The sequence below is a fragment of the Pangasianodon hypophthalmus genome, chromosome 23 (genome assembly GCF_027358585.1).
Source record: "Pangasianodon hypophthalmus isolate fPanHyp1 chromosome 23, fPanHyp1.pri, whole genome shotgun sequence".
In the NCBI taxonomy this organism is placed as follows: Eukaryota; Metazoa; Chordata; class Actinopteri; order Siluriformes; family Pangasiidae; genus Pangasianodon; species Pangasianodon hypophthalmus.
Window position 1 is genome coordinate 9,186,680 of NC_069732.1, and position 27,640 is coordinate 9,214,319.

At 39.6% G+C, this 27,640-nt stretch overlaps 1 protein-coding gene and 1 long non-coding RNA gene across 2 annotated transcripts; one reads left to right on the plus strand and one right to left on the minus strand.

The window, feature by feature from the left end:
• On the minus strand, nt 1-19,101 carry col1a2 (collagen, type I, alpha 2). Its single transcript, XM_026929965.3, has 50 exons — nt 18,892-19,101; nt 17,124-17,125; nt 15,932-15,967; nt 15,425-15,508; nt 14,994-15,050; nt 14,821-14,865; nt 14,665-14,718; nt 14,519-14,572; nt 14,379-14,432; nt 13,970-14,023; nt 13,695-13,748; nt 13,260-13,304; nt 13,042-13,140; nt 12,897-12,950; nt 12,572-12,670; nt 12,442-12,486; nt 11,240-11,338; nt 11,080-11,133; nt 10,867-10,974; nt 10,686-10,739; nt 10,329-10,427; nt 9,502-9,555; nt 9,273-9,371; nt 9,119-9,172; nt 8,961-9,014; nt 8,817-8,870; nt 8,552-8,605; nt 8,260-8,304; nt 8,045-8,143; nt 7,724-7,831; nt 7,470-7,523; nt 7,301-7,354; nt 6,031-6,084; nt 5,798-5,851; nt 5,596-5,703; nt 5,103-5,156; nt 4,954-5,007; nt 4,670-4,831; nt 4,445-4,552; nt 4,164-4,271; nt 2,797-2,850; nt 2,564-2,671; nt 2,330-2,383; nt 2,123-2,230; nt 1,915-1,968; nt 1,720-1,827; nt 1,366-1,612; nt 1,058-1,242; nt 696-938; nt 1-425 (listed from the first exon to the last, which is right to left on the minus strand). Exons 1-50 carry the CDS (start codon nt 18,959-18,961, stop codon nt 279-281), a joined length of 4,059 nt encoding a protein of 1,352 aa, XP_026785766.1. The 5' UTR covers nt 18,962-19,101; the 3' UTR covers nt 1-278.
• Nucleotides 16,901-27,151, plus strand: LOC113536151 (uncharacterized). The gene is made up of 3 exons (XR_003403662.3): nt 16,901-17,071; nt 21,069-21,331; nt 22,694-27,151. It is a non-coding gene; the product is annotated as an uncharacterized LOC113536151 (long non-coding RNA).
• Nucleotides 27,152-27,640: the final 489 nt, after the last annotated feature.

Consider the following 27,640-nt stretch of genomic DNA (forward strand, 5'->3'; position numbering starts at 1 on the left):
TACTTTCATCATTTTTATTACACTTCTTTCATTTTTTACAAAATGATGGCATGTCCCACACCATGGTGTTTCCCAGCATCTCTTTTTGGGCAGCTGTATTAATTTGCATTGTGCAATTCTCCGTTCAGTCCATTGGTCCTCTCCGATAGAGCCCAGCTTAAGCAAGTGGATGTGCAGAGGAAATCAGCATTCAGTATAAAAAACAACACAGAGAAGAAGGGCAGAGATTTTTTCATTTTTCTTTCTTTCTCTCTTTTTTTAATTTATCTTGAGTCTATTCATTTGAAACAGACTGGGCCAATGTCCAGACCAAATTCTTGATTAGCGCCACCAATGTCCAAAGGTGCAATGTCGAGGATGGGCAGGCGAGATGGTTTATTTGTTCTGTATTCAATGACTGTCTTGCTCCACTGGCCAGTGTGTTTCTGTAGGGCAAATCACAAAGGTGAAACAAACGTTAGTGAGAAGTAACACAAGTCACAATTAAAATTTTATCTCATATAATAATCTCATCTCTTGGAAGTATGCTTTTGCATTTAACTGAATAAATGGACTTTCTAAGAGCTGGTGGAAATCTAAATCAGAAAATGATGCTATTCACGGTATCCTGTAGTCATGAGACATTGCACACACATAGCGATTGTATAGGTCCGGATAAAACACAGAGATACACAGATATTGAACGCTGAACTTACAGTGCAGCCATCCTCCAGAACGCTGTAGGTGAAGCGGCTGTTGCCCTCTGCCCGGAGTTCCACATCATTGGAGCCCTGGAGCAGGACAGCCTTCTTCAGGTTGCCATTCTCACCGTCCATGTAGGCAATGCTGTTCTTGCAGTGGTAGGTGATGTTCTGGACAGCCTGGTTGGCTAGCAGACGCATGAAGGCCAGCTGTGTAGCCATGGACTGTGGGCTAAGGGTCTCATCATTATAGCCAAACTGAGGAGAGAAAAGGATGACCAAATGTAACACCAATGTGAGCAGAATTCTGTTCAAGTAATAGACAAAACCTATAAACTAGAGGAAACCTATGAACTGTAATTGTATATAAAACTCACCTCGGTGCCACCATTGATGGTCTCGCCGAACCAGACATGCTTCTTCTCCTGGGTACTTCTGTACCAGTTCTTGCGTGCAATGCTCTCAGGGTGGGCATAGATACAGGTCTGACCTGTGGTGAAGTCGCAGTAGGCCTTGATGGCATCCATGGTGCAGCCTTGGTTGGGATCGATCCAGTAGAATCCTGCAAAAGAAAACAGACACACACCATAAGCTTAGTTGGACAAGAGTTGAAGGTCAGTACCAGGAGTTCTGATCATATTTTTAGGATTCAAAGGAGTTACATATCAGCTGTTTGAGAACTCACCGCTGGTCCAGTCAGGGTGGCTGAGCCTGATGTCACGGCAGGTGCGGGCAGGGTTCTTCTTGGAGCCCTCAGGTGAGAGCAGGTTGTCGATCTGAGTGTTTAGGGACTTGATGGTGGCATCCACCTCGTAGTCCTTAGCCCTGAGAGCAGCCTGGTCAGCTCTGTACTCATCATAGCCACCAGAAATATCATATCCACCACCAGCGGGACCAGGGGGTCCAGGGACACCAGGAGATCCGGGAGGTCCCTGCAGATCAAGTTAGTACTTTCTTCAGGCTACATGCTTGCAATGGTTCATTGCATTCCTTATTGAGCCTTTATCCTCATCCTTGTGGGACAAAAATGACTACTTACAACTGGTCCAACTTGTCCAGGGGGACCACGATGTCCAGCAAGTCCAACAGGACCAGCAGTGCCAGGTCTACCATCCTTACCAGCTGGGCCACTGGGACCAGCAGGGCCCTATAAAGGTAGATTACAAATGTTACCAACAGTACTCTAAGGTCCACAGCTAAACAATGACTTGGTAACAGAAAGTAGGTTACTTACTCTGGGACCAGAAGGTCCAGCAGGACCAGCTGGGCCACTATCACCACTAGGTCCCTGTAAAAGGTAAAACCTTTATTACAGACCAGCCAGTTAAAAATGAATATCTGTCATCCTAATTTCAGAGCGCATGTAGAAATTAAGGCTGAGCCTGGCATTCTGTTCCTATTTGGAAAACTACAACCCCTAATACTAGGATGGGGTCACTCACGCTGGGTCCAGGCATTCCCTGAAGACCAGGATGTCCACGCAGTCCCTTCATGCCTCTCTCTCCCCTCTCTCCAGCCACACCCTTCTCACCACGGGGTCCAGCAGGGCCCTGTTGAACACATAAAGAAAAGTGAGATTTATCATTGATTACAGCATTATTAATAAACCACTAACACATCTGTGGATCTTTCACAGTCATTTTACTTACGGGGGCACCTCTTGCACCGGCAGGGCCAGCTGGTCCAACAGCTCCAGATGGTCCCTAAAGAAAAGGATTCACAAAATGGGAATGTAATTTTTATGTATCATAAAAAATAAGTCATACTGTCAATAACAGCTCCGAGGGTGCTACCATACTACCAAGGGAACTCAAATAGTGTTTACTGACAAATCTGAAATGCATCAAGAACATGATGTGTGTGTTTCAAGCTTGGACACTTACAGCCTCACCACGGTTTCCAGGTCTGCCAGCAGCACCAGCTGGTCCTAGGGGTCCAGAAGCACCAGCAATTCCAAGAGGGCCAGGAGCTCCAGGCTCTCCACGGTCACCCTGTCAGTTTGAACCAGAGTCCAGTTAAGTATAAGTCACCGTGTTACTAATCCAGGCCACAAAAATTAGAATAAACATATATAGTTAATCACATCCTGTGTTTCTTACTACTGTTTAACTTTTACCTTAATACCAGCAAGACCAGGACGGCCAGGAGGTCCATCATTACCAGGGCTACCCTACAAAGGAGTATAATGTAAAGATCAATATGTACTTGTGTAAAGAAATATAATAAATAGGCTCTCGTTTATTCCAACCACTGTCCCATTAGAACATCCTCAAATGATGAGATACAATTTTTGGTATAAGGTATAAAGGGGATTCTGAGGGTGCGTGTACCATTTTTCTAAGGTTTGAATAGCACTTTTGCAGATTGGTCCAAGGGGTATGATTTCTGTATATGATGTTTGCATTAACTGAAGTTCCACAGACTACATCAAACATATAAACCCATAAATGACAAAATGCATAATACTATAATAATATATATTATATATAATAATGCGCCATGCCTGTTACTGTGGTGGAGGATATATCAGCTTTATATGCGCCATGCCTGTTACTGTGGTGGAGGATATATCAGCACTCTGTGTTTAGCCTTAATACTCACAAAGCTAATGTAATAGATTCAGCAAGATGTGTGCTTTAAGTGCATGCTTTTGTTTATTTGATTACTGAATGAAATGATCTATAGTCACAAAGTGGATATAATTAAAATAAGTAAAAATGAAAATTTGAAGTGTGGCTTTCAGTGTTCCAACAAACATCATCCTAATATCTGCATTATCTTATAAATAGCGTAGTGTGACTTTTTTTAGGCAATTTTGTGTGTCAAACTGAACTTCAAGAGTCAAGTGAACTCAAGTATAATGCTTATTAAAGGCAGTGAGATGTACAAAAAACCCTCAAAATACTACATGAATAAACGAATAAAAGAGTATAAACACAGATATGCATTATATTAATAATGTTCTGTTTAAATGCTGTTGCAATGCCTTTGGTAAAACAGGTAATAAGTAATCATTTTGAGAGACCTATTGAGTATTTCACTAAGGCATATTTTAGATTAAATTTCTGAATATTGAGGCTTAGTAAATGGTATAAATTTGTTCTAGATTAGCAGAAACAGGCTTCCGCAAATGTATTTAAATTTATTAATCTTCTCTGGAGGTTTTGATTTACGCACACAATTACAGTTCCCAAAGTGACCTTCATAGCTAGGTAAATCACACTGTATTCACCCTGTATTTTGCATCTTTAGGTAAAACTGTCTCAAATTGCATATTCATTAAGTCAAACATGCCAGACATTTAAAATATGCAATCCTCCATAGAACTTGTTAGTAAATCAGCTTGCATGTGTTTTTAGGGTGTTATCAAGTATACACATTTTTTAACACACAGATTGGGAATCATTGCTATGGAACATTACCCAAACCTGCTACCCAAACTTGTTTCTGGCACTGTAAGCAAAATGGCACAGTATAGCTTACCTCACGTCCAGCCTCTCCCTGAGGACCAGTCATACCAGGCAGACCAATGTTACCACCTGGACCACGGGGACCAGGGGCACCAGGAGGGCCGACTCTACCAGGCTCACCCTGAGTAACACATCGGATTACCAAGTTAGCCAAGGGAGGTAGTACAAGTGACATATTCTGGAAATCAGTGACTGTGCTTATGATGTTAAGCTATGACGTTAATCCCAAAAGCTATATCAAAGTCAGGATGATCACAGTTCAGAATGCGTTTACAAGAGGATGAGGTCACTTACGACAGCGCCAATACCACCAGGAGTACCACGTTCACCTCTGGCGCCGGGAAGACCAGTGATTCCAGGAGGTCCAATCAGACCGCTAGGTCCAGAAATACCCTGAGGTCCCTGTGGTCATAACAATAGTGGATTCTGCTTTAATAGTCCATCTTAATTTGTGTACATTCTGATTTTAAAATGGAGCTGGCATAACTTAAGGTGTATTTGGAGTGTTAGGGAAAATACCTTAGCACCACTCTCTCCAGGGGCTCCCCTCTCACCAGATGGGCCAGGAGGTCCAATCAGGCCATTCTCTCCCTGTGGTCCAGCAGGTCCAACATCACCACGAGGACCACGAGGACCATCCTTTCCAGCGGGACCAGTGGAACCAGGAGGTCCAGCAATACCCTGTAGATTAAGAAGATGCCAGACTTCTCTTTAGTCTAGTCTATCTTGATCGTGCCAGTGAACATATAGTATAGGAAACTGCATGAAGTTTCAGTGGTAATTTTCAAGTATAAGAAACTCACAGCAGGACCAGGAGGACCAACTCTTCCAGCAGCACCAGGGAAACCAGTCAAACCCTGAGACAGAGACAAAGATAAAACATTATACATGAACAATAATTTGAAAAACAAAAACCACAAGGTAGCATTGTAATACTACTAAAGGAGCTTACAGTGGGACCAGTATCACCACGAGCACCAGGGGGGCCAGAAGGCCCGGAGGGACCCTGTTGAAACACAACATAATACAATAAGTTATAGAGGAACTGTGCCCATATTGCTGAACATTTATCATCTTCATGCTACTGTCAGTTCAGAAGCTGTATATCTTATGCTCTTTCATGGCTTAGGGCTAGGCTACCATCTAGTGTCTGATTCCTACAAAATAAACTACATTTCAGAATCTACATGTAAAAGGTTCTGCCAACAGCAGTGCATAAGTGACATCTGACAAAAACTGAACTTTTTAATACTTCATTCAAAACTGTATGAATATACACATTAGGACCTTAGTTAGTAGATATTGCATTCACTTAAATTTCATTTGAAATATCTAGCTTTTTTTTTGTCCAAAGTGTCACATATACCACTCTGTTCTCAAGACCCTGTTGTGCTCTTTCAAGTTTTAACCTCAGTGTTTGTATTATTGTATTATTTTAAACTCACGGCAGGTCCGGGGCTACCAGCAGGACCAGCAGGGCCAGTAGGTCCAACATCACCCTTTCCACCAGCTGGACCTCTCTCACCTTTAGCTCCAGACTGGCCATCAGCACCCTGCAAGAGCCATGGAAATACTATAAATCTTGATTTTGGTGAAAAATAGAATTGCTCCATGTCAGTACAAACAGTGACATGCATGTGCACTTACAGGAGGCCCAGCAAATCCAGGAGGTCCAGCAGGGCCAGCCTCACCACGTTCTCCCTATTAACAGATAATTACATAAAGCAGATGCACAAGTTAGATGTACTGCCTACACAGTGGCGGTAACATGGCTATGACAAATCAGTTAAGAGTGCTTTGTAATATTATGTCATAATTTTTCCAGGTCTTCATGGAAGGGATGAGCATTTCGCTTTTTGATATAAAGGAATAGTGCTTACGGGAGAACCACGAGCACCAGCAGGGCCAGCAGGACCAGCGGAACCACTCTCACCCTGAAAGAGAACAGTAAAGTTCAACATTATTTAGCAGGCAGGAATGAATCACACAACAGAATTTCTTGAACCAAATGATTTTTTTAGAGACAAATGTAGATGTAGTGTCCAAGGAACTTATTTGCTATCAAAACAATTCAACTGATTCATTGAATCCCAATCTCTTAGATATGAGGTACAATTAAAGTGACATCATAAACTCAGTTTTCTCAAAGTCAATGTTTTACAGTTTTTATACTTAATGTTGTGGGTAAATGATGAGTAATGCTCCTATTTGAAAACCTTCAATGCTCCTATTTTAAAAACATTGTAGAGTTGTATAATGTCATTACACTGACAATCATGGTAAGTATGTAGTCCTTCTATAGAACCTTACTGCAGGTCCTGCTCTTAAAGTGATACTTCCTCAAACTTCAGCAATGCATATTATTATTCCTGCAGCATCACTGACATGTCCCAAGTAGTGAGGTAACATTTCAATTATGAGTTTGTGTTTTTGCTGTGCATGAGTAACAATAAAAAAGTGACTGTCTTACTATTATTAACACGTCCGATATTATTTTGTTTTTGCCAGAATGTTTTCACTGCATGTTTAACTTGCAACTAGTTTAACTTTCAACTACTCAACTATGGTGAATTAAGCCTCAAAATTATAAGCAAGGAATATTGTCTTTTGGTGGTAAATGCAAAAAATAATAATAAAATCAACCTAAAGAGCATTAGGGATTCTTGATAGATTTTGTTTATTTGTCTGTTACAGGCCATTTTCTTTAATTCATGTTAAGGATATGTCATCAGTGTCTATGGCAGTTTTCTGAGGATATATTTCCACTGATTATCATTACAGTTGTTTTTTTATTTTGAGGAAGAATAAATAATAATAATCAAAGTAGTATATAGTTAATAGTATATAAAATTATATTATGTTCTCTTTACTTTGGTTCTAGTTCTCTTGTGTTCTAGTTCTCTCATCTCCCTAGTACGTCTGTAGACAATATGGCAGATCCATTGGGTGAGTGATGCCTCTCCAGCAGAGGGCAATAGTGGTTACATATGCTACACTATAGTGGCCATGGTGATGATTTGCTGATTTTTCAGTGGAAGTTCCATAATTTAGATAAAATAAGGAACAATTATAAATAAAGGAATTAAATTGTCACATGAAAAATTGCAACAATATTTTGTGTTCAACCACGAAGCAGAAAATATTCTTTACCTTATCACCATTAGCACCAGCGGGTCCAGGAGGTCCACTGGGTCCAGGAGCACCCTGGTAAGCAAAAAAAGCAAACCATTTTAACTTAGACATACAAATTATGGGATAATCACATATATGAGATAAATATAGTGATATTTTTTTTAAAGGAGCCTGAGGTGGAACTTACACGTGCACCATCTCTTCCAGCATTGCCTTCTAGGCCTCTGTATCCAGACTCACCCTATTTGTGAAAAATAAGAGAAAATAAGATCCTTTTTTATTTAGAGTCAGTTATAGCACTACCAAATAACATTGCTGTCTTGACCATGAGAAGTTCCCAATATACATGCTGACTGAGAATCTGGAGCTAAAACAATAGTTCTTACTCTAAGGATGCACAGTGTTGAAAAGGTTAAAGAGATGACTCTCTCCAGAACTGACCTTCTCACCCTTGGGTCCAGGAGTACCAGCAGCACCACGCTCACCAGGCATGCCAACAGGTCCCTGGGGACCTGCAGCACCAGGAAGACCAGCAGCACCAGGCTCACCCTGAAGGAAAAAGATCACAATGGCTGAAAATTCTATGTTGCTGTAGGGAAACAGTGCAATCTCAGTACATTTTAACACTCATTCTGATAGACTCTGATAGATAAGTGTTCATGTACATATAATATCACACATCTAATCAAAATAAATTTGGTGCCCAAATCAGTATGAATAGTTATTACTAAATAATCAGTGACACAGATAACCACACATTACCTTGTTTCCATCAGGGCCAGGAGGACCAGAAGGTCCACGAGGACCAATGGGTCCCTGGGCGCCAACGGCACCAGCAGGTCCGGGGTTACCACGCTCTCCCTACATGGAAACACAGAAGAGGGAGAAGATGTGAGAAGATGGTCAGAAACTGATCTTTAATCTGGTTATTTAGCTTTGGATTATACATATGTTCAAGGCAAGGATAAGTATAATACCTTGCCACCAGCAGGTCCAGAGAGACCTTGGTCTCCAGGAATACCCTATGAAGAAATTAAATACACTTGTAACTCATTATTATTACCGTATCATTATTAACTCATGAATTAATTCATGCCCAGAATAGATTTACTGTGGACTTGGATACTATATTGCAAAATGACTATAGACACTTTATTTGCTCTGAGGTATATACGCATGCAAAACATATTCTTAAATATAACGGTCTAATTTTTGTGTGGGAGAATTATGTTATTTTGGTTCATCACTGCCATTTTATGAAGATCTTACTCTGTCTCCGGGCTTGCCAGTCTCACCAACAGGTCCAGCAGGTCCAGGAAGACCCTGTCAAATTAAAAGAAAGAGAAAGAAAGAGATCAGTGACTCAGACAGACAACTGGAATAATAGTTCTACAGTACAATTAAATATGAATACCAATTTCAACTCTATGCCTCTATGTGCATGTATATGTATATATATATACACACACACACACACACATAACTAATAATGAGCAACCAAATACCACTGAAGTTACTCCATTGAGATACAGACCTGGAAACCAGGAGCACCCGCGGGGCCTGCCTCTCCCTTCTCACCAGCACCACCCTGCAAACCAAAGAAAAATCGACAATACCATCAGAGGTCTCACACTGATATTAGGTTAGTAGATTTCCTGGTTTTATGACGTCTACTTACAACAACTCCAACGGGACCAGCAGGTCCATTGTTACCATCAGGACCAGGGGGGCCCTAAAATGACAAAATATGACTCAGTGACTAGACAACTGCATTACTGCATAAAATTAGATCAGTACTGATGATTATGGGATGACATGGAATTATGAGATGCTTACTCTCAGACCGGGAGCACCAGCGGGTCCCTTCTCTCCGGGTTTGCCAGGCTCACCCTAAAGATGGACGCAGATATGTTATGATGAAGTCCGTCAGTTGTCAGATTTTGGCTGCTGCTACTTTGGATTACTGTAACATATATTAAATTCTACGTACAGAAGGTCCTTTAGGGCCGGGGAATCCAATGTTACCGGGCTGGCCTCTGGGTCCAGTTGGGCCAGGAGGTCCACCGCGGCCATCTTGACCGGAAGGACCCTGAAGATGGAGATCCACAGTATCAGTGATTAAAAGAGCACTTTTGAGTTAGACCTCAGCAGTTCTCTATAGATTTGACTTGTATCAATATAGTATCGATATTTATGATGTTTTATTAGAGGACACTTACAGCAGGTCCCTCCTTTCCTTGGGGTCCAGCACTTCCAGGGCTACCAGGGAGACCCTATAACCAGAAAGCAAATTAACATGTAGCAATTTCTCTTGTCAAATTCACCATCAAAAAATCTGTATACTGACACTCAGCATTTGCCATTTACTGCGCCATATCTGTTTGTATCCTTAATGGTTATATGCATGCAACTTTATTATGCATTTAATACATTTTAAAGGCTTTTTATGTATTTTAACAACTAATGTATTTTAAACGATGTATTTTAAACACTAATTTGAAGTACTGATATACCAGATTCACAAGTAAGGAAAATCAGAATCCTGCTTTATTGGCTAATATGCTAGAGTACACAAGGAATCTGACTCAGTAGATGAGCTCTCATTGTTCCATGTTCATTACACATTACTATAACATAACAAATATTTATATTTATGCATATTTTGCAAAAAATAAATTTGCTGAAGTCACATGATAGAACTTTAAATATACCATGAGCTTCAGAGTTAAAAAATCCTGTTCTGCAGAAGCCCAACTAGTCCCATGTTATATCAAATGTTTTTAAAGCAGATCTAGTCACATAAGAATATACACATAATCCTGTAAATCTAATATCACATAAATTCTAAAGAAAATGGAAGTTATGAATAGCCTAAAGGCCATGTAAATTCAAATTCGAGAGAATATAATACTCAAACTCTTTCTGCAGACACCCTGAGAATCAATATATATTTCTCAGTAACAGTATATATAGGTAAAATACTAGGTATAGGTATAGGTAAAATACTTAGGTATAAATAAATAATAGGTGTAGGTAAAATACTTACTCTGGCTCCAACCAGACCAGCCTCACCAGGACGGCCAGAGTCACCAGCAGGTCCGCGTATACCAGGAGCACCAGTAGAACCCCTTGCACCAGGCATGCCCTGGAAGCAAAAAGTTAAGAAGTCAGTATTACCTCTTATCTGAAATGTTATTGCTATTCTTCTCTTTCATATACTACAGCAGGTAAAAATCAAGGTCTTCATTACAAATATGTCTAACCATATGTGTAGTGGTGCACAACTATTTTAGCACGTTTTCTAAACTGAAATAATTCCTATCATTTTCCTGAACAATGTCAATGTCTTAAACTACAAACAGGCATTCATTAGGTATTTATAATGTTAGCATAATTTACTAACCATTGGTCCTCCTCTACCAGCCACACCAGGAAGACCACGAGTTCCAGCGGCTCCCTATACAGAAAAAGTATATACATCATTGAAATATTGACGACTGCAAATCACAGAAACTAGCAAATACATGTGAAATTGGTGCACATATAGGATTCACGTATTTGGCTAAAAAAAAAGCATTACTCACTCTGGGTCCACGTGGACCAGCAGGTCCAACTGATCCCTGCTCACCAGTTTGGCCCCTCTTGCCCTCATCACCAGCAGCACCAGTGAGACCTTGAGCGCCAGGGCTACCCTGCACACAACAAGCACAACAAGATTAGGAAAGGAAACAACCCAGGAAACACCTGTTCTTTAACACATACTTAGGAACAAAAATACATGGTATAATTATACTTACAGGCTCACCCTTGACACCAGAATCTCCCTTCACTCCGACGGGACCAGGGTCACCCTAATGGGCAGAAGCAATGAAAAGATCCTTCAGAACTGTCCAGCAGAATATAGACAATATACATAGCATGGTTTTGTTATGTTTTATCTGGTTAGGTGGAACTCACAGTAAGGCCTCTGGGGCCAGAAGCTCCAGCAGGTCCCTGGGGGCCAGGGCCTCCTCTTGGACCAGGGAAACCAGGGGTACCAGCAACTCCAGCGGCACCCTGCAAGATCAACCAGAGAATTAAAAGATGGCAATCTATAGATATTAAAATAAATTCTGCAAACTTTCCATTTCAACATGGAAAGACACAACTGAACTGTGTAAGTACACTTAAGAAAATGGGTTCCTCAAGGGCTCTTTGGAGGATTAAAATGGTTCTAATATTCAAAAATTCTGTTGTAGGGTTCTACAAAGAACTTTTATCAGTTCCCCCAGAGTGACAAACCAAAAGAACCATTAGGGTACAAAATGACACCCTTTTTTAGTTTGAAGCAGCACAACACTAGAAATGAATATAAGATGGGTGCAACTATTTTAGATACCCAGTGAAGCTGTCAAACATTTTTAAATATAATTTGTACTGGCTCTAATACATTCTTTTCAAATGTAATGTACCTTATCTTGTAGTTTATTTTTTATTGTTTTTGTTATTCCTTTAAATCTTGATAGGGGTATTATAAGAGCACAAAATAGACACTGTTAGGTTCATTTCATCTGAACCTACTATCAAATATCTAATATCTAATATGTAATATATTAAGAGTTTAGCTCAAAAGAAGGCATTTAGCTTAAAGAAAATCACATAAACGAATCCCATTTCATATACATATATATGAGAGATGAGAGAGAGTATAAACGTAGGTGACCTAGAGAATTGGTTTGGGAAACATGGCACTACAGATACATGTAGTTTATGCAGGTAGACTGCTAATGATTGTGACAGTCCTGATCTAGCCTGATCCATACTGCATGTATCTGTTGTGTCATGTTTCCCAAACCAATCTTCTGGGTCTCCCAGACGGTCTACAATTTTACTCTCTCCCATCTCGCAACACTTTTTAAAGCTGAGCACTGATATGGACTTGTGAGAGTCTTATAGACCTGCTGTGGGAAACACCGCTATAGTGTTAACCTATGACTTTGTGCTGTTTCTCTTTGACTCACAAAAGTATATTTCTGTAAAGCCTGAAGAATACAAGCCTGTTAGGGTGTGTATTGCATGTGCTGTTCAAATAAACTTGCCCTATCTTGCCTTGGGTTGTAGCATTTCACATCCGTTTAGACTATTATTTTCACTCAAATAAAGTACCACTGAATACTTACAGCAGCTCCCTTAGCACCGTTGAGACCGTTAGCACCAGGGTTACCCTAGAGAAGGGAAACAAAATGAGGCTATCAGTATATTACTGTGATGATAACACAGTGCTTTAGTTCAACTAGTAAGCATACTTACAGGAGGACCAACTGGGCCAGCAACACCATTTGTTCCAGGCTCTCCTCTCTGTCCTTGAGGTCCAGCTGGGCCAGAGGGACCAGCAGGTCCGATCTCTCCCTGTCAAATAATGATGAAATCAGAGAAAGGGCTTAAGTGGTGGGCTGATACTGAACTGTTCTTACAATAATGCAGCTATGGCACGTGGAAGACTTCAGATCAGAAGTAATTTAAGTAAAGATACATTATACAGACATGCAGGTAGCACATTTAAGATGCAAACATATTCATTTGCGCTTTTTATTTTACACTCTTTCTCAGGTTGAAACAAACGGAAGGCACGTACTTTAGGTCCAGGGGCTCCAGGGAAACCTGGAGGGCCAGCAGATCCAAGTGGACCCTGACAAGGAAGATCACAGACAAAATAGCGTTAGACTGGACCTTAGAAATTTAGTCTAGGACGCAGGAGGGGTCAAAGATCAAATACTCACAGCAGGGCCAGCAGGACCAGTGTTACCATCAGCACCACGGGCACCAGCTGGACCAGAAGGACCAACACGACCTCTCTCACCAGGCAGACCACGTGCACCCTATACAAACACATGTGTATTATAAGGACAATTTCAACTTCTACTTTTATTGTAAATTATGAAAAAATGGTAGAATGAATAATGTTAATAATAAAGATAAATGATAAGTCATAACCTACTCTTTGTCCAGGGGTTCCATTTGACCCATGAGCTCCGTTCTCACCCTAAAAGAGATAAAATAGCACAAGTGGGTTCAAACTGTATAAGAATTAAAGGCCATCTGTGAAGAAACATGGGTGCAGTTGATAGCTTTGGAGGTATAAAGGCACTGCCAGGATGAATAAATTTGCTTTTGGTTCATATGGGAAATATAGATTAATCCCTTAACTTTCAGGACCTGTTAGTGGGCCCAGACTTGCATTCATGACTCTTGCTACAAGGCTTTCCTTTCAGTTTCACTGAAATTACTGTAGGTAATGTGCTTTAAGATAAATAACTAGCTAACAAGCTGGGGATTCGTTGCTTATACAATGACACTAGCATTGTAGTTTTGCTGTTCTGAACTGAATCACTTTTTCATGATGGCTGATGGATCAGTTCATCTCTAATCTTACCTTGGCTCCAGATTCACCAGGCTCTCCTTTCCGTCCATCAAGACCATTGTAGCCCTATGATGGAGAAAAAAATTAATCACTAAAGAGAAGCATCCATCTCACAATTTATATATGAATATTGTTGTCCAAAATATAGTAAATCTAAAGAACAATATATCCATATATAAATATAAATGTATACATAGTATAGTATATTTTGCCTGCAAATAATTACAAAGTACCTCATTAGTTTTCCTGAATTAGATAAATACATGATTCCTCTACATGTAACTCACTCTGTGTCCCTTCATGCCTGGAAGTCCAGGAGTTCCTGGGAAACCACGAGCACCCTGTAAAGGTAAAAGAACAAGATATTAATGAGTGCTTTTATATGGATTTTTCAATGTTATCAGCTTTATCTCTTTAGGTATAGTGTAACAGGTCTATTTCAAAGACTGCAAAAGACGCTGAAGCTTGTGTATTCTGACTTTAAGAGCACAGCAGCTAGATAAATGGATTTTTGTCATCCTTTGTCATCCTGATGATGTAATCATTTCTGACTGTTAAATAAATATGTATGTTTTAGGAATGATGTGAATGAAAAGTTCAGTTGAAGCTAGTTTAACTAGTCATTTATACTACAAGCCCTGCAAGTGTACTTGACACATGCAAATTAATTGTGCAGTGTACTGAAGTTGGTCTTACCTGGGGGCCAGATGCGCCTCTGTCTCCAGGCTGTCCAGGTCTGCCATTGTTACCCTGAATAAAAGTTAGAGACAATGCTGTCAGATGTGCACATCAGTAAAATCAGAAAAAGTCAAAAAAATAAATAAAATTTCACTCACATCTTCACCAGCCTTGCCAGGAGGTCCAGGGGGTCCACGAGGTCCAACTGGTCCCTAACATAAGATAAAAGTGGAAAATAGCTCAAGGTCAAGTCTGTTTTGTGCCTGTCTGTGTTATTAAACTAAGAATAAACCATTTTCCTTACAGCCTGTCCAGGCTCTCCAGGCTCGCCAGCATGTCCTTGGAGTCCCTGAGGTCCCTATGTATTAAAACAAATATTTTGTAAACATCAGAAATGATGCAAATGCTTAATGTCGCTTTTGTGTCTATAATTAAAAAATTTAGAAAGAAATGTACTTACAGGGGCACCAGGTGGTCCACTAGGGCCTCGAGGTCCCATCAAACCCTTTACAGAAGAATACAAATGAGTCTTGCAGGAGTATTCATTGTATTTACTACATTCATTGATCTACTGTCTGTATGAACTATGGTTAATTGTGTTGTGTTTTTCCAGGTTGAACTTCAGGCACTCACCATAGGTCCAGGGCCAGGGTCAGGTCCTTTAGAGCCATCATACTGAGCAGCAAAGTTCTGTTCAAAAGTGAGGCAAGTTAGCATTTTTTCCCCGACAAATATAGATTGTTATAAATAACATATAATAATATCAAATATCTTATTTGAAAATGATAATACTAATATGAAGAATAAGAAGAAATGCACATTGCATTATTGGATGCCACATAAAACATAGTACAAAGCATAACTCATGGCATAAACGCAAACACTGGGAGTGATTGAAGTTCAAAGGTCATTGGGTCAAAGGGTTAAGAGGTAACCACCCTTTGCAGACATAACAGGTCAATAGGACACTACGATCAAAATATTCTCAAAATCAGTACAGCTCAAACCTCTGTTCATTACAACGAAAACAGGTAAAAATGTCAAACATTGAAGTGTAAACTTACTCCACTAAGACCAGGGGGGCCAGGGGGGCCAGCAGGCCCAGGAAGTCCAGGTTTGCCAGGTTTGCCATCAGGTCCTTTAGGACCCTGGTAAAGAAGACTGATATTAGATTCTGAATGTAGAAAATAATTGTCCACCCTGGAACTAGACTTCTAACTTTGACCAAGACATTCTCTGAGCTTCTTAGTAATGAGTACAAGTGACATAATACTGTTTATGAGTGGCATAGTTACGTTGTTTGAAAGGTTCTCTTGTTGCAGTAGCAGAGAAGGACTGATCAGTGATTTCTTAATATAACACTAATGGACTCATTCAAATTATAATAACTATAGACTCATGATGGTTAATGTGTTGCATTATGATTTAAGGAAAGACTGATTTGTTATGCCCCAGTCATTTCCTGGGTGTGGTTTCTGCAGGGTCACCCAGTCAGCATTTTGCTCATTGATCCCTTTTAGTAATAAAAACTATCACACTATCATCTTGAGGAATCATTGTTTCCGACTTACCCTGTCACCTCTAGGTCCTTTATCTCCCCTTGGGCCCTATTCATTTAAAAAAAAAAACAAAAGATAATCACCAACTGAAACAAATCCTTTAGAAGTTAGAAGGTTTGTAATCATGCCATCATTCACTTGCATAAGCAGAAGTCGATTGGCTTTCACTGAATATGGCATTCATTGTGTACTAGCTTTAAGGCCGTTTGTGAGAATGTGTGAACTAAGATCAGAAATTTGATATTAAGTTGAGCATGATCATATTTAGCCAGTTACAGAACCATGAACTTAGTTCACACATGCCACAAGCTACATACATCACTATGACCATAACAGTTCATGCTCACCTTCAGATAAGCCTAGACAAAAAGAAAGATAAATAAATGCAAGATTTATTTATTCCATCTTTTCAAGTTTCTTATGTCATTTGATGTGTATGCTTGTATTATCTCACTAACGTGCACATTAGTCTTCACTAAGCTCTCAGTAAAGCATGCATATTCATAGACTCTTCACATGCTCTCGTGTTGGTTAGAGTAAAAGAGCACTGGATAGGCCATGTGATTAGTCATCAGAGATTGTGCATCATGTCATACATATTGAGCAAAGATGCTTAAAGGAGTATGAAGGCCTGAAGGCCTCATTTGAATTAAACATAACTTAATAAATTTGTTCCTCTAATAAGCATCAACTACTCCAAATAAGTAGAAACTGGTGTTAATAGTGATATTCTGGTGAACAATCTGCCTTAATCTCAAATACAAGATATAGTAAATATTGGATTGAATATATATATGTATATACATACATATACGTATGTATATACATATATGTATGTATGTATATAAATTGAAGGCCCTGTTGTGTAGCAGTACTTCTGTTAGGAATTTCTAGGCCGTGTTGATTCTGTGTAAAGGCCTCCCCTTCAGACAGCCATCTAAAAGGGGCTCATTGTACTCGAGCTGCCTGCCCAGGAGAAGTGAGTGGTTTCTGATTTCACTGACATTTACCTTAGCCAATAGGACTTTTTGACAGGAAAGAGGGGAAAAAAAGCACTGCTGAAATCTCTCGATAACACAGAATACTGTAGCATATCTGAGACTGGCATGGATCTGTTCACCGAATATCCTTCATTATGGAAACATAAAGAGGGTAAGAATTTTTATTGCACTACTAAAGAATAATTGCATGAAAGTGTACTGACCGCTTTGATGATACGGGGCAGGAGAAGTGACATGGAGAAAGAAAGGGAGAGGAAGAGAGAAATGATCAGTTAGAAAAATTCAACTATAGACTGAAATATGCTTTAATAATCTTCTTGGTTACCAAAAACAACATTTGGCTTTAAATGTTCAATGCTAAATAGACTAAAATTTCTGAACACATACAAAGAGTCATTTTCCACTGTATTTGTCCACTAATCGCTACTTAAACCTGTAAAATAACTGTGTTATATTAAACATTCAAGCTTATTTCAAGCTTTGATCTACTTTATGTAGTGTAATTTGAGGACTGTTGCATAGGCCTTATTGTTATATTGGTCACTTATGAAACAATCTGTTTTAACCTTGTTGTAGTAGGAACAGAAGTACATCTTCATGGTGCTTCACTGAAATGGAAAACACCTGCTAGTCAGGAAAGCTCTTAAAGTGGAGCTCAAAATTCTTTAAGTAAGAAATAACTGTGCCAATAATAATAATAATAATAATAATAATAATCAACTGAGAATACTACGTCAGTCTTATTATAGATGTCAAATTATGCATGCTGGAAAATACTTCTAAATCAACCACCACCACTATTATTATTATTATTATTATTATTATTATTATCATTAATGGGACTATTATTGTACACAATGACACAAAACTGTGGAAATACCTAAAAAAATCTGTTCCAATTAAAAATAGGATAGAGAGAAATAAATTCAGAAGCTCCTATAGGGCACATAACAAATGCTATTGGTCTGTTTAGGTCTTCCGGATAAACTATGCGCAGTTATTTGGGTCATTCAGTCAGTCTGATTGATGAGTGGCCTTGTGGGCGGAGCTAACGCTACTCTGCTCCGCCCCGCCCCGCATCCCGTCCTAACGCCTACTAGAGGTGGCGCGCTGTAATAGCGGTATGAGCTGTAGGGCGGCGCCGTTATGTCACTGTATCTCCACTAGATGGCGCCTCGGGGCACGTTACAGGTCTCTGGCGCAAGTAAAAAAATATAGCCACAAAATAGTTAGAAGAGGAGCAGATTTTATAAGGAAGTCTACAAGATTAACAAGAATGTGTTAATTAAAAGGACATCAAATAAGTTTGCAATGGAGCTTTTAGTTTTGTTATTCCCATTAGAAAAAAAGTGAAATATAATGATTTATCCACTTCATAGTAATGAACATTTGTTACTATTCTGCTATTTTATTTATTATTTTGCTGCTAATTTGAACTAAACTGCGCCTTAATCACCAAGCAAACTAAGGAAAATGAGCCTGAATGCCGAATGCCAAAATATACTATTACACAATTCGTCCAGCAGAGGGCGCGTGTGTTTCCTACACTTATGACCAGCGCTCATATACAGCAGCCTGGAAAAACTCGCGACGCCCAAACTAGAGGCTGTGAGATCAATCTAACTGCATTGCCTTAAGCACATTCTATTTAATGCAGTGTTACTCAGCTATGTTTTGCGGTCAAGCGATTTGTCTTCATCTGCAAATTCAAAAGATGAAAATATCCAAGGTAAAACCACGAAGCATCCTTTAAACGCACGAGAATCCTTTATTTTCTTTATTTCTTTCTCTCTTTTTTTGATAGCCAATGTGGATAGCTGTCCTTCAGGTCAACTCCGAGTACAGTGGCCACAGGCAGCCCCATGAATCCTCAGTCAGCAAAGGAATAAAAGAGGCTTAAGGGTCCTTGGGAAGACACACCAGAAAAAAAAAAACAAAAACAAAAACAGAAGAAGCACATTTGAAACTTACATTGGCATGACGCTAGGTACGATGTCACTGCAAGCAGCAACAGAATCCGGGTATCCACAAAGCTGAGCATGTCTAGTCCGACATGCAGACTCCTTGTGCCGCGGTGCCTGGTTTTTTCACTTCTTCAAGCAGGCATACAGCCGCGATGACGCAAAGTTAAACTCCAAACTTAGCGGGAACCTGCTGCCGTGATGCTGGAATAACAAAGTCCTATCAGCCCTATTTATACGGCAGGAGGTTCCTATGACTGCGCGTCGAAGAGCCACCGCTGGACCAATAGGATGTGAGGAACTCAAGAGAGGTCCTGAGTTGAGAACGGCCCGCGCGGGTCACGTGACCGCCCCTGGTCCCTGCCCACTCCCCGCAAACTTTGGCAACTTTCTAACCGTGATGACGAGTGCAACGTTTTAATTAGATCCATTCTTTTGAGGACGTGGACACAGACGAGATCCGAAACCCGTGTGCGTTTTTTTGGTCCCAGGCTTCATACTGGGGGTCTAGTCGCATTTGAGGCGTCACTTTGCAGGGGTTTGTAGACTAGTGCTGCTAGTCCTGTGGGCAGGACAGGTCAGGCTGATCGGTGGCACACGGAAGATGCGCGCTATTACGCAGCGCTTTTGGAGAGAATGCGGGGAGTTCAGAGGCGCGCGCGGATCAGATGCGGTGCAGCAGGCAGATGCGGTGCAGACCGGACGCGCTCGTGCGGAGTCTTTTTGGTCGTTTTTATTAAGGTCGATTGTGCGTTGAGTACGTTTGCGCTCTATATGTTAACACTTTGTACTTTTGTAATCACGCAATTAAACGTGTTTCCTGTGTCCTCTGTCTCCCAAACCCTCACAGCTTCATGTCAACTTCTTCTCAAATATCGTCTCAGTGTAATTCCTGGGGAAGCCCCAGTTCACTTTTTTCTTAACTTCCACTTCCTAATACACTTGAGCCAGGTGAAAGCTTTGATTTTTCCCTGGCTCAGATGTATTCTGAGCTGATCAAAAAAGTTCATTCTCCAGGAAGTCACCAAGCACTGGACTGGGGATGTCATTTAGCCTATAGGTTAAGGTCATGCAGCTAAAGAAGTTTGCTTTAAAGACTAAAGGCAGGTGAGAGAGATCCAGTTTCAGCTCTGAGTCTCAGCACACAGCTCCAAGCAGGCCACAGGACCAGACATGTCCACAGCCAAGCTCCACCACTTACTCTCTGTACAATGCAGAGCTGCAGGAACTCAGAAGCATCTGCCCAACTTTCCATTGCATCTACAATATTCTTGTATAATCAGTGATATTCAAATCCAAAATAGCAGGTTTAGAAACCTACATATTCAAAAGTCAGCTTTATTTCTTTCTTATCACAGAATGCCATAGATGAACTACATTTACATACCCTACATTCTTTGTTCATTCTTTGTACAGACTATGAAAGCTGCACACGCATTCGATTTCAGTACCTTATGCCATGCTTAATAAATGTCCCTATAAAACTGTATTTTAAACCACTTTTCTCATTTTCAGGTGAGATGATGTTACATGAGCGAGTGTTATATAGACTGCTTGCATTGCATACCTTTCATGGTTCACTGGCTTGTTTCAGGAGACATACATTTAGTTCACAATGTTCTCTACTTAGGGCCTACAACATGCAGAGAAAAATGATTTCTCTGCAGTAATTATGCAGTAATAATATGGCCATGTCTGCTGTTAAGCTGCTTTAATGAACCACAGAGTAGTGTAACAGCCCTCCAACTGTTTCATTGGTTAATTCTATGGGAAGGTTCATGGACTAGGCATTTCTAAATACCTTACTAACCCAGTGTGTGCAGGAGAACACACACCCACACACACACACACACGTGAAGTTGCTAGCAGTTGGCTTTAGCTGTGCATAATTCTGTCTTTACAGCTGCAAAGAAACATTCGTCATGTATATATTTTCATATGTTTTATTTGTATTTTTTATAATTTCCCAGTGTCCTCAGATTGTTAACTCTTTATGATCTGTCACCTGAATAGCAATAAATTCCTTAGCAATAAAGTACTAAAGTAGCAATATACCACTGAACGTTTTTGTTATATATAGACATCTATTTTAGTCTGTATGTAGTAGATTTCTAGGCTTAATTAAGTGAACACAATAAGAAACAAGCTTTATAAAAATGGCGTCTGCTGCTGTTCTTTTTTTCACAGGACTTTTCAGAACTGCGCCAGTAAAATATTAGTCACTGCTGGAATATCTAGACAACTGTGCTGAAGTCGAAGCAAGGAAAGCATTGAAGGGGAGGAGCATGTAAGAGGAAATGTGTTTCAAAGATGGCCAAGGAGCTGAGCTGTGAGGCATGTTCTACGAAAATCTGCACTCAGGAGGAACTGCATTGGTATAACGCTGGAGTCAGACATAACCACCTTCACATATTTGCCTTTAGTAATGGTTACTTCACCACCAAAATGAGGTGAATAGAAAGATCTCTTAAGCACTAAATTACATTTAGAAAAATGTAGCACTTGTCTTTGTTCAATGAACATTATCAAATATGAATACTTACTTATGAAAGTTTGTTTGAGCCTCCCAGAGGTACATATCCAAAGTATAAGTAAAATGCCAATATAAGTATTGCACAACTCAAAACACCATTTTAAGAACTTGAATCCAAAACAAAGCTGCAGCAAAACACCAATTTAAGGGATGAATGCCTTGAAAAATGGGATGTTTGAATGTTAGACTTTGTATTCAGTTAGTATCAAGTATGACCAAAATGATACTTAAACATTTATATGTTTAATTAGTTTGTTATAACTGTAATTAAGAGCTTGGATTGATATTATAGATTGATTTGAATGTATCAATAATTCTTTCAAAAAACAAATTTGTTAGGTTCTTGAGTAGCACAGCTAATAGTCCTAACAGTGAAACTCATGTTCATATCTCAGAGCTGCCACTGGGATGCACTGAAGCTGGGATACGCAATGGCCATGGCTCATTGGGTAGCTTGCTCACTCTGTCTGATAATAGTGATGATGATAGCCATTTAAATGTTTTTAATAGAACATATTTATACACTGAATGCTCCAGTCTGATTATTTAGAAGGTGCTGATTTTTAATTTTCTATAACAGCAGCCCAGGCAATAGTACTTGCTGCCAACAATTTTTCTTAATGTGCTCATTGTAATCTGTTATCGTTTCATTGTAATACATTATCAGTTCTCCGAGACTAGTATGCCAGATGCTCAAATAAAAAGATTGTGTAAATGCGTAACTGTTGATATGGTGAAGTTTTATGTAAGGAGATATTTATTTAACATCTTCTGGAATGAGTCTTCAGTGTCAGTGCTTTGTAACAGTCAAAATAAACTTTAAAAAATCAACTTCAGGGTACCTCCACCTAATTAGATAGAGGAGAAAGTTGCATTCGCAGATAATCTGATTTGTTCCTTGAAGCAAAAAAAAACAAAACATTACTTTATTGACTTCATATTGACATGAACAATATATTATTTATTAAGTCTAATAATTTGAGGTCAAAGTTGGGTTGCCAATAGGAGTAGCAAGGCTTATTTGGGGGGACAGCTGCAACTCTGACTGGGAAAACCTCTGGGTAAAAATGTCTCAAACTGAAGCACCATTTTAAAGCCACTAAAAGAGAAAATTTCAGAAGTTCTCTGCAAAAAACTTTCTCCGTGTCATAGCCTTAATTCTGCTCCCTCTTCAACTGTGTGTCAGCTTTTTTTCAGGCATTTTGCATTGCTTTCTTTTTTTCTCTATGGTCTTCAGAGTGTGAGTGTTTTTCCAGTGCTGCATGTTGCTGTGTTCCAGATGTGCTTGACTCTGCTTGCTTGGTGGGGAACAACCTCATGCTGCACCCGAGTAAAGCGCCTCTGATTTCTCCACACTCACAGGAAGAAAGTAAGAGGAACATGCAGATGGTGTCAGGGTTTATGTACATTACACCTGCCAACCAGCTCCTACAGAATCATTGCTGGAATCTCATACAAGTGTTAGCTTCACAACAAGCTTCTAATGTAGTCACATACACGTGGTACAACTGCAAGATAAATACACTCTTTGGAAAAAGGTTTCCTCAACAGCTCTTCCTAATGAGGTTCTATTTGGAACATGGAACTTAAATGGTTCCCTCAAAGGGAGAATCCGAAGAACTTTAGGGTGCTAGATGGAACAATTTTTTTCTAAGAGTGTATTACAAAATGCTTTTTCACAGATTTGATTGATCATTTGCATAATTTCACAAGAAACAAACAGAAAATTTAATGATATAAAGGTCAGTACAGGAGATCACTAATATAATTAAAAGTCTTGTTTAAATGACTCTAATATTTGTAAAATATCTGCTATGTTTTTTTTAGATGTTAATAAAGCTTAATAAAACTAAGCAGTTTATCCTGGTCAGGGTCATGGTGAACACAGGTGTACCACTCTATTACATGGCACCATAATACACACATTCACACACTCATTCACACCTAGGGACAATTTACTGTAGCCAGTTCACACACTGCAAGTTTTGGAGAGATGGAAGGAAACCAGAGAATCCAGAGGAAACCAGAGAATCCAGAGGAAGAACATGCAAAACTCCACATAGACAGTAACCTGAACTCAGGATCAAACTGGTCACCCTGGAGCTGTGAGGTGGCAACGCTGTCACCCTAGTTATTTTAGTGACAAAAAGGTGAGATATTTAATAGGGAAAATATATCTCAAAGCTACATAAGCTATACTATACTACATTAGCTGCACCAAAGCTACATGAGCAATACTGTTTCTTACATAGTGTGCAAGTTAAGCAAATTTCAAAAGCAACACATTAGCTCAGTTTGTCATAACTGATGCTGTAGTGCTATCAGTGTGAATCAGCAAAGAGTCCTCACCTCTGCTCAGCACAGAGAGCAAACAACAGCTACGTCTAGTAGAACTCACACAGGGCTTGTTGGATTGGCACTTATCCTAGGGCAAAACATCCTGATTCCTTGCAGCACCAGAGACACACCCAAGCAAGGCATCTCCAGTAAACTGTATTTTCTTCCTTTAAGTGATGCTGGTGATTGAGTTTTAAATCTTTAAATATGGGCAGGTACATTCACTTTAATCCCATCTTATTATTCAATTATTCACATTCAAGCATGTTATTTCGTATGCTACTACTGCTAGTACTACTAAGAATAATTCAGTAACTACAGTGAAAGTAATAGTAAAGGTGTGTAGTTACGAGAGTGAGGATTAAGACCAGGTCCTGGGATATTAACTGTGTTAAACACACTGGCAGAACATCAAGATGTGCAGTGCATATTATAAAAGCTGCCGTCATGCAAGATGTAAGATATCAGTGTCAGTCAGCTTAACTGTGTTGTAGCTTTAAGATACATAAACACTCATTTGATAAAAAACAACTTACAGTTGAGATGGGACATAACTGAGCAGCTGAGGTATAAAGGTCTTGCTCAAGGACCCAATCTGACCCAAACCGACCCAAACCCATCTAAAATATATAGAATAGAGTATAGACACTTTTACTTATTAAACAATGATGACCTGAGGAAATACCTTCAACAGTTTATACAATTTGACGATATGACAATAAGGTAAGCAAAAATGCATTTATGTTAACAAGAGAAAATTAAAGTAATAAAATTGATTTCCAGATCAAGGTGTGTCAGATTATGGCTTATTAATTCCAGTCATAAAAGCCTTCATTCATTAATCTTCAGGGTTGTGCTAAACACGATGAGGGACATGGATACGACACATGATACATCCTTGACATGATGCCAGTCCATCTCTGGACACCATGTACACACATTCACACCTAAGGGCAATTTACCAAAGCCAATAAAACTACAAGCATGCTTTTTTAGGAGGTGGAGGAAATAGGAGAACCAGGAGGAAACCAGCATACATGAGGAGAACATGCGAAATGCCACAGAGACAGTAACCTAAGCTCAAGACTGAACCAGGGACCCTGGAACTCTTTACAATTTATTATTTACAATTTCTATTCCGTTTAACCCTTGAAACTTACTGAATCTGACCAGATTTACATTCCCCACTCTCAAAACTATAAACCTTTCCTATTAGTTTCACTGCTGTTTCTTAATAATTTATATTAGACACTAAATAATGTGCTTCAGGATGAATAACTGACTAATAAACTTAATAAACTTTGGAAGGTTAAATGAAATGTAATATAATGACTACCTTTAAAAAAATGGAAAGCATGTCGTCACCATACAGCTGATATAGTGAAATCTAATACTGTTGATGTGTTACATTAATGAAGACAGTGCAGCTACTCTGTGCTTGCCTTGAAACAGGGGTGAGTAGAAAACAGCAGCCGACAGGCAGGCTGCAGGGAAAGCGTGCGGGCTGTCCGCCGCCGTGGCATTTGGGTTATATCGTCTGAAAGACTGCAGCACTACAAAGAGGGTCATTACATAGGAGGAGCTCCCCATAACATACTCATTTCACTGACTGAGGTGAAGACACACACACGTGTAATACACACACACACAGAAAAAGGTAGGGAGAGAGAGAGAGAGAGAGAGAGAGAGAGAGAGCAGACTGAGGTTTCTAAATTACAGGCTATTCTCCGGCCAGATATCCTTTTTTTCCTAACTCTGGACTCTGTGGTAATGAACTTTCCATATGACAGACAGAGAGAAAAGAGGGAACCAAATCTAGAACATTTCTGCCTCTGAATATACTTCATCTATGTTTTAAAAGAACTCTGTTATTCCCATTCTGCACTAATGCATGCAATCATGTACAAGTGAGCACCTCTATGATTTTTATTGCTTCCAAGCAGTTCCTGAAAAGAATTTGCCACTTCAGGGAACAGGTCTGAGCACATATCAGAATGTGATATCCACTGACCTTCCCTTCAAAGTCTATGTTTGAAACTTAGGGCACTATCAGTAAAGCTAGTAACAGCAGCAATTTAAGGAGAGCTTGTTTTCTTTATGCACTCTAAATGATCTAGCTCACAGTCTGGAGTGTGTGACTTGCACATCTGCCGGCCATTTCATTTCCACTGTTTTAGAGTCGTGCAAAATGTGTAGGTGGGGCTTTCAGAGCTTTTACCCTGAGGATGGAGGAGGGGAACAGGCTTCACAAAAAAAAAAAAAAAATCACTCAAAAAACATGGGTGAATTTGGAGACTTAGATCAGGAGACTCCATCTTAAGTCCAAATGCATGGTATCATAAAAGGAAGACGAGTCAAAACTTTCCAATTTTTTGCATTAGGATCTTTTTGTTATGTTTAACCTGTGATAGAGGATGCATTTGTGCCGCAAGAGAAAAAACTCTGAGCAGGGAGGGACCCATCGCTCTGTCTAACACATAGTTAGCTTTTTTTTCAGCATCCACATGACTCATGGCTTGGTCAGCAAACGCATAATAAAAGGCATAAAAATATCTCCACACAATGTCACTGGAATACACAGTGCGACAAATTAGTGGATACCTCTGGCCGTGGTTTTAGAGCAAGGACCTAACATATAATACATTTTCATGGCTACTGGGTTGCCTGGCAAAAAGGAACGGCTCTGACCACAGAGTATGAAATTTAAACTTAAGTTCAGAGAATGTCAACATTTTCAAATGGGTTACTGTAGATTTAGTAAAGTATCCTTGTGCAGACCGAAAACTCTCTCTCACCTTAATTTTAGTATTTTGTACCTTTGGCGAATGAGTAAATACTGTAAGATCACTTTTTATATCAGCAACCTCACTTGAGTATGATTTTTTTTCCCCCACATTTATCAATAAAAATTGGACAGTGTTCTCTGCAGATACTGATACTGTAAAGATTAGTCCCTAAAACATTCACTGTACATCACCTGAAAAATATGTGAAAATAAACTGTTTTAAGAAACCGGTTTCTACTCTATGACCTTGGATCAATGTTCCCTATAATGTTCCCAGGTCAGTTTTCTTACTGATCTGCCATTTCTAATGAGCTGCTGTTTCTGCCATTCAAGCTTAAATATCCCCATGAGCAGCACAGTTTGCCAGCTGCACTGCCCCTGCCTGGTTAGCATTAGCCGGCTAGCCTGGGAAGAGAACTCTCAACAGTGCCGCTATGCTAGCAAGATTTAATGGGGGATTGTCAGACGTGTTGAAGAATTGAGATGGCTTGCTAAGATGACAGCTAATACAGCTAGTCATGGCCAGTGGTTTTCGAGTAGTCAGATTATTTGAAATCCTGGCTATAGAAATACATGTTGCCTCTTAAAATCTTAAAATGTTCATCCTCAAAGCACAAAGCCATTTCTTTTTCTCAAGCACATCAGTGGGAAATAAGTGAGAGCTCAAGTATGGATGTTTGTTTGAATTATTTGGATGCTGCAGTGATTGTGAGCTGTATTTGTTGCCATTATTCACTATCTCACTGGACTTTTTGAAACATTAATACTTCTTCTGCATCTGCATTTTTTATACACATCATTATTTTCTGTGCTGGAGCATCATCAGAAATGTGTGACCGCACATGCGCACAGCTTAGCGAGAACAATGCCTTGGACAAAAAGTTACTATTATCACGTTATCATATATTTATTATTAAGTTAACATTCTTTGCTCTTTTTTGGTTAAAGAATTATTACTACTAAATGTGATCCAATATTTAAATGAATTTATAAGAAACATAAAGTAATATTCACTATTTTTCAAAGTAATCGCTATCCACTGCATCTGTAGTGTATGTGTAATTACCATGGACTAGAATTTTGACACATTTCCTTGTAGCCTAG

Bases quoted from the DNA above. Each gene is read 5' to 3' on its own strand.
- col1a2 (XM_026929965.3), bottom strand. From the start codon at position 18,961: ATGCTCAGCTTTGTGGATACCCGGATTCTGTTGCTGCTTGCAGTGACA. The intron at 8,871-8,960 runs GTAAGTAGACGT...TTTGGTTTGCAG, and splicing joins CTGGTCCCGTTGGAGTTGTT to GGTGGTGCTGGTGAGAAGGG. The intron at 4,832-4,953 runs GTGAGTTTCTTA...CTTAATCTACAG, and splicing joins TTGGTCCTCCTGGTCCTGCT to GGTATTGCTGGACCTCCTGG.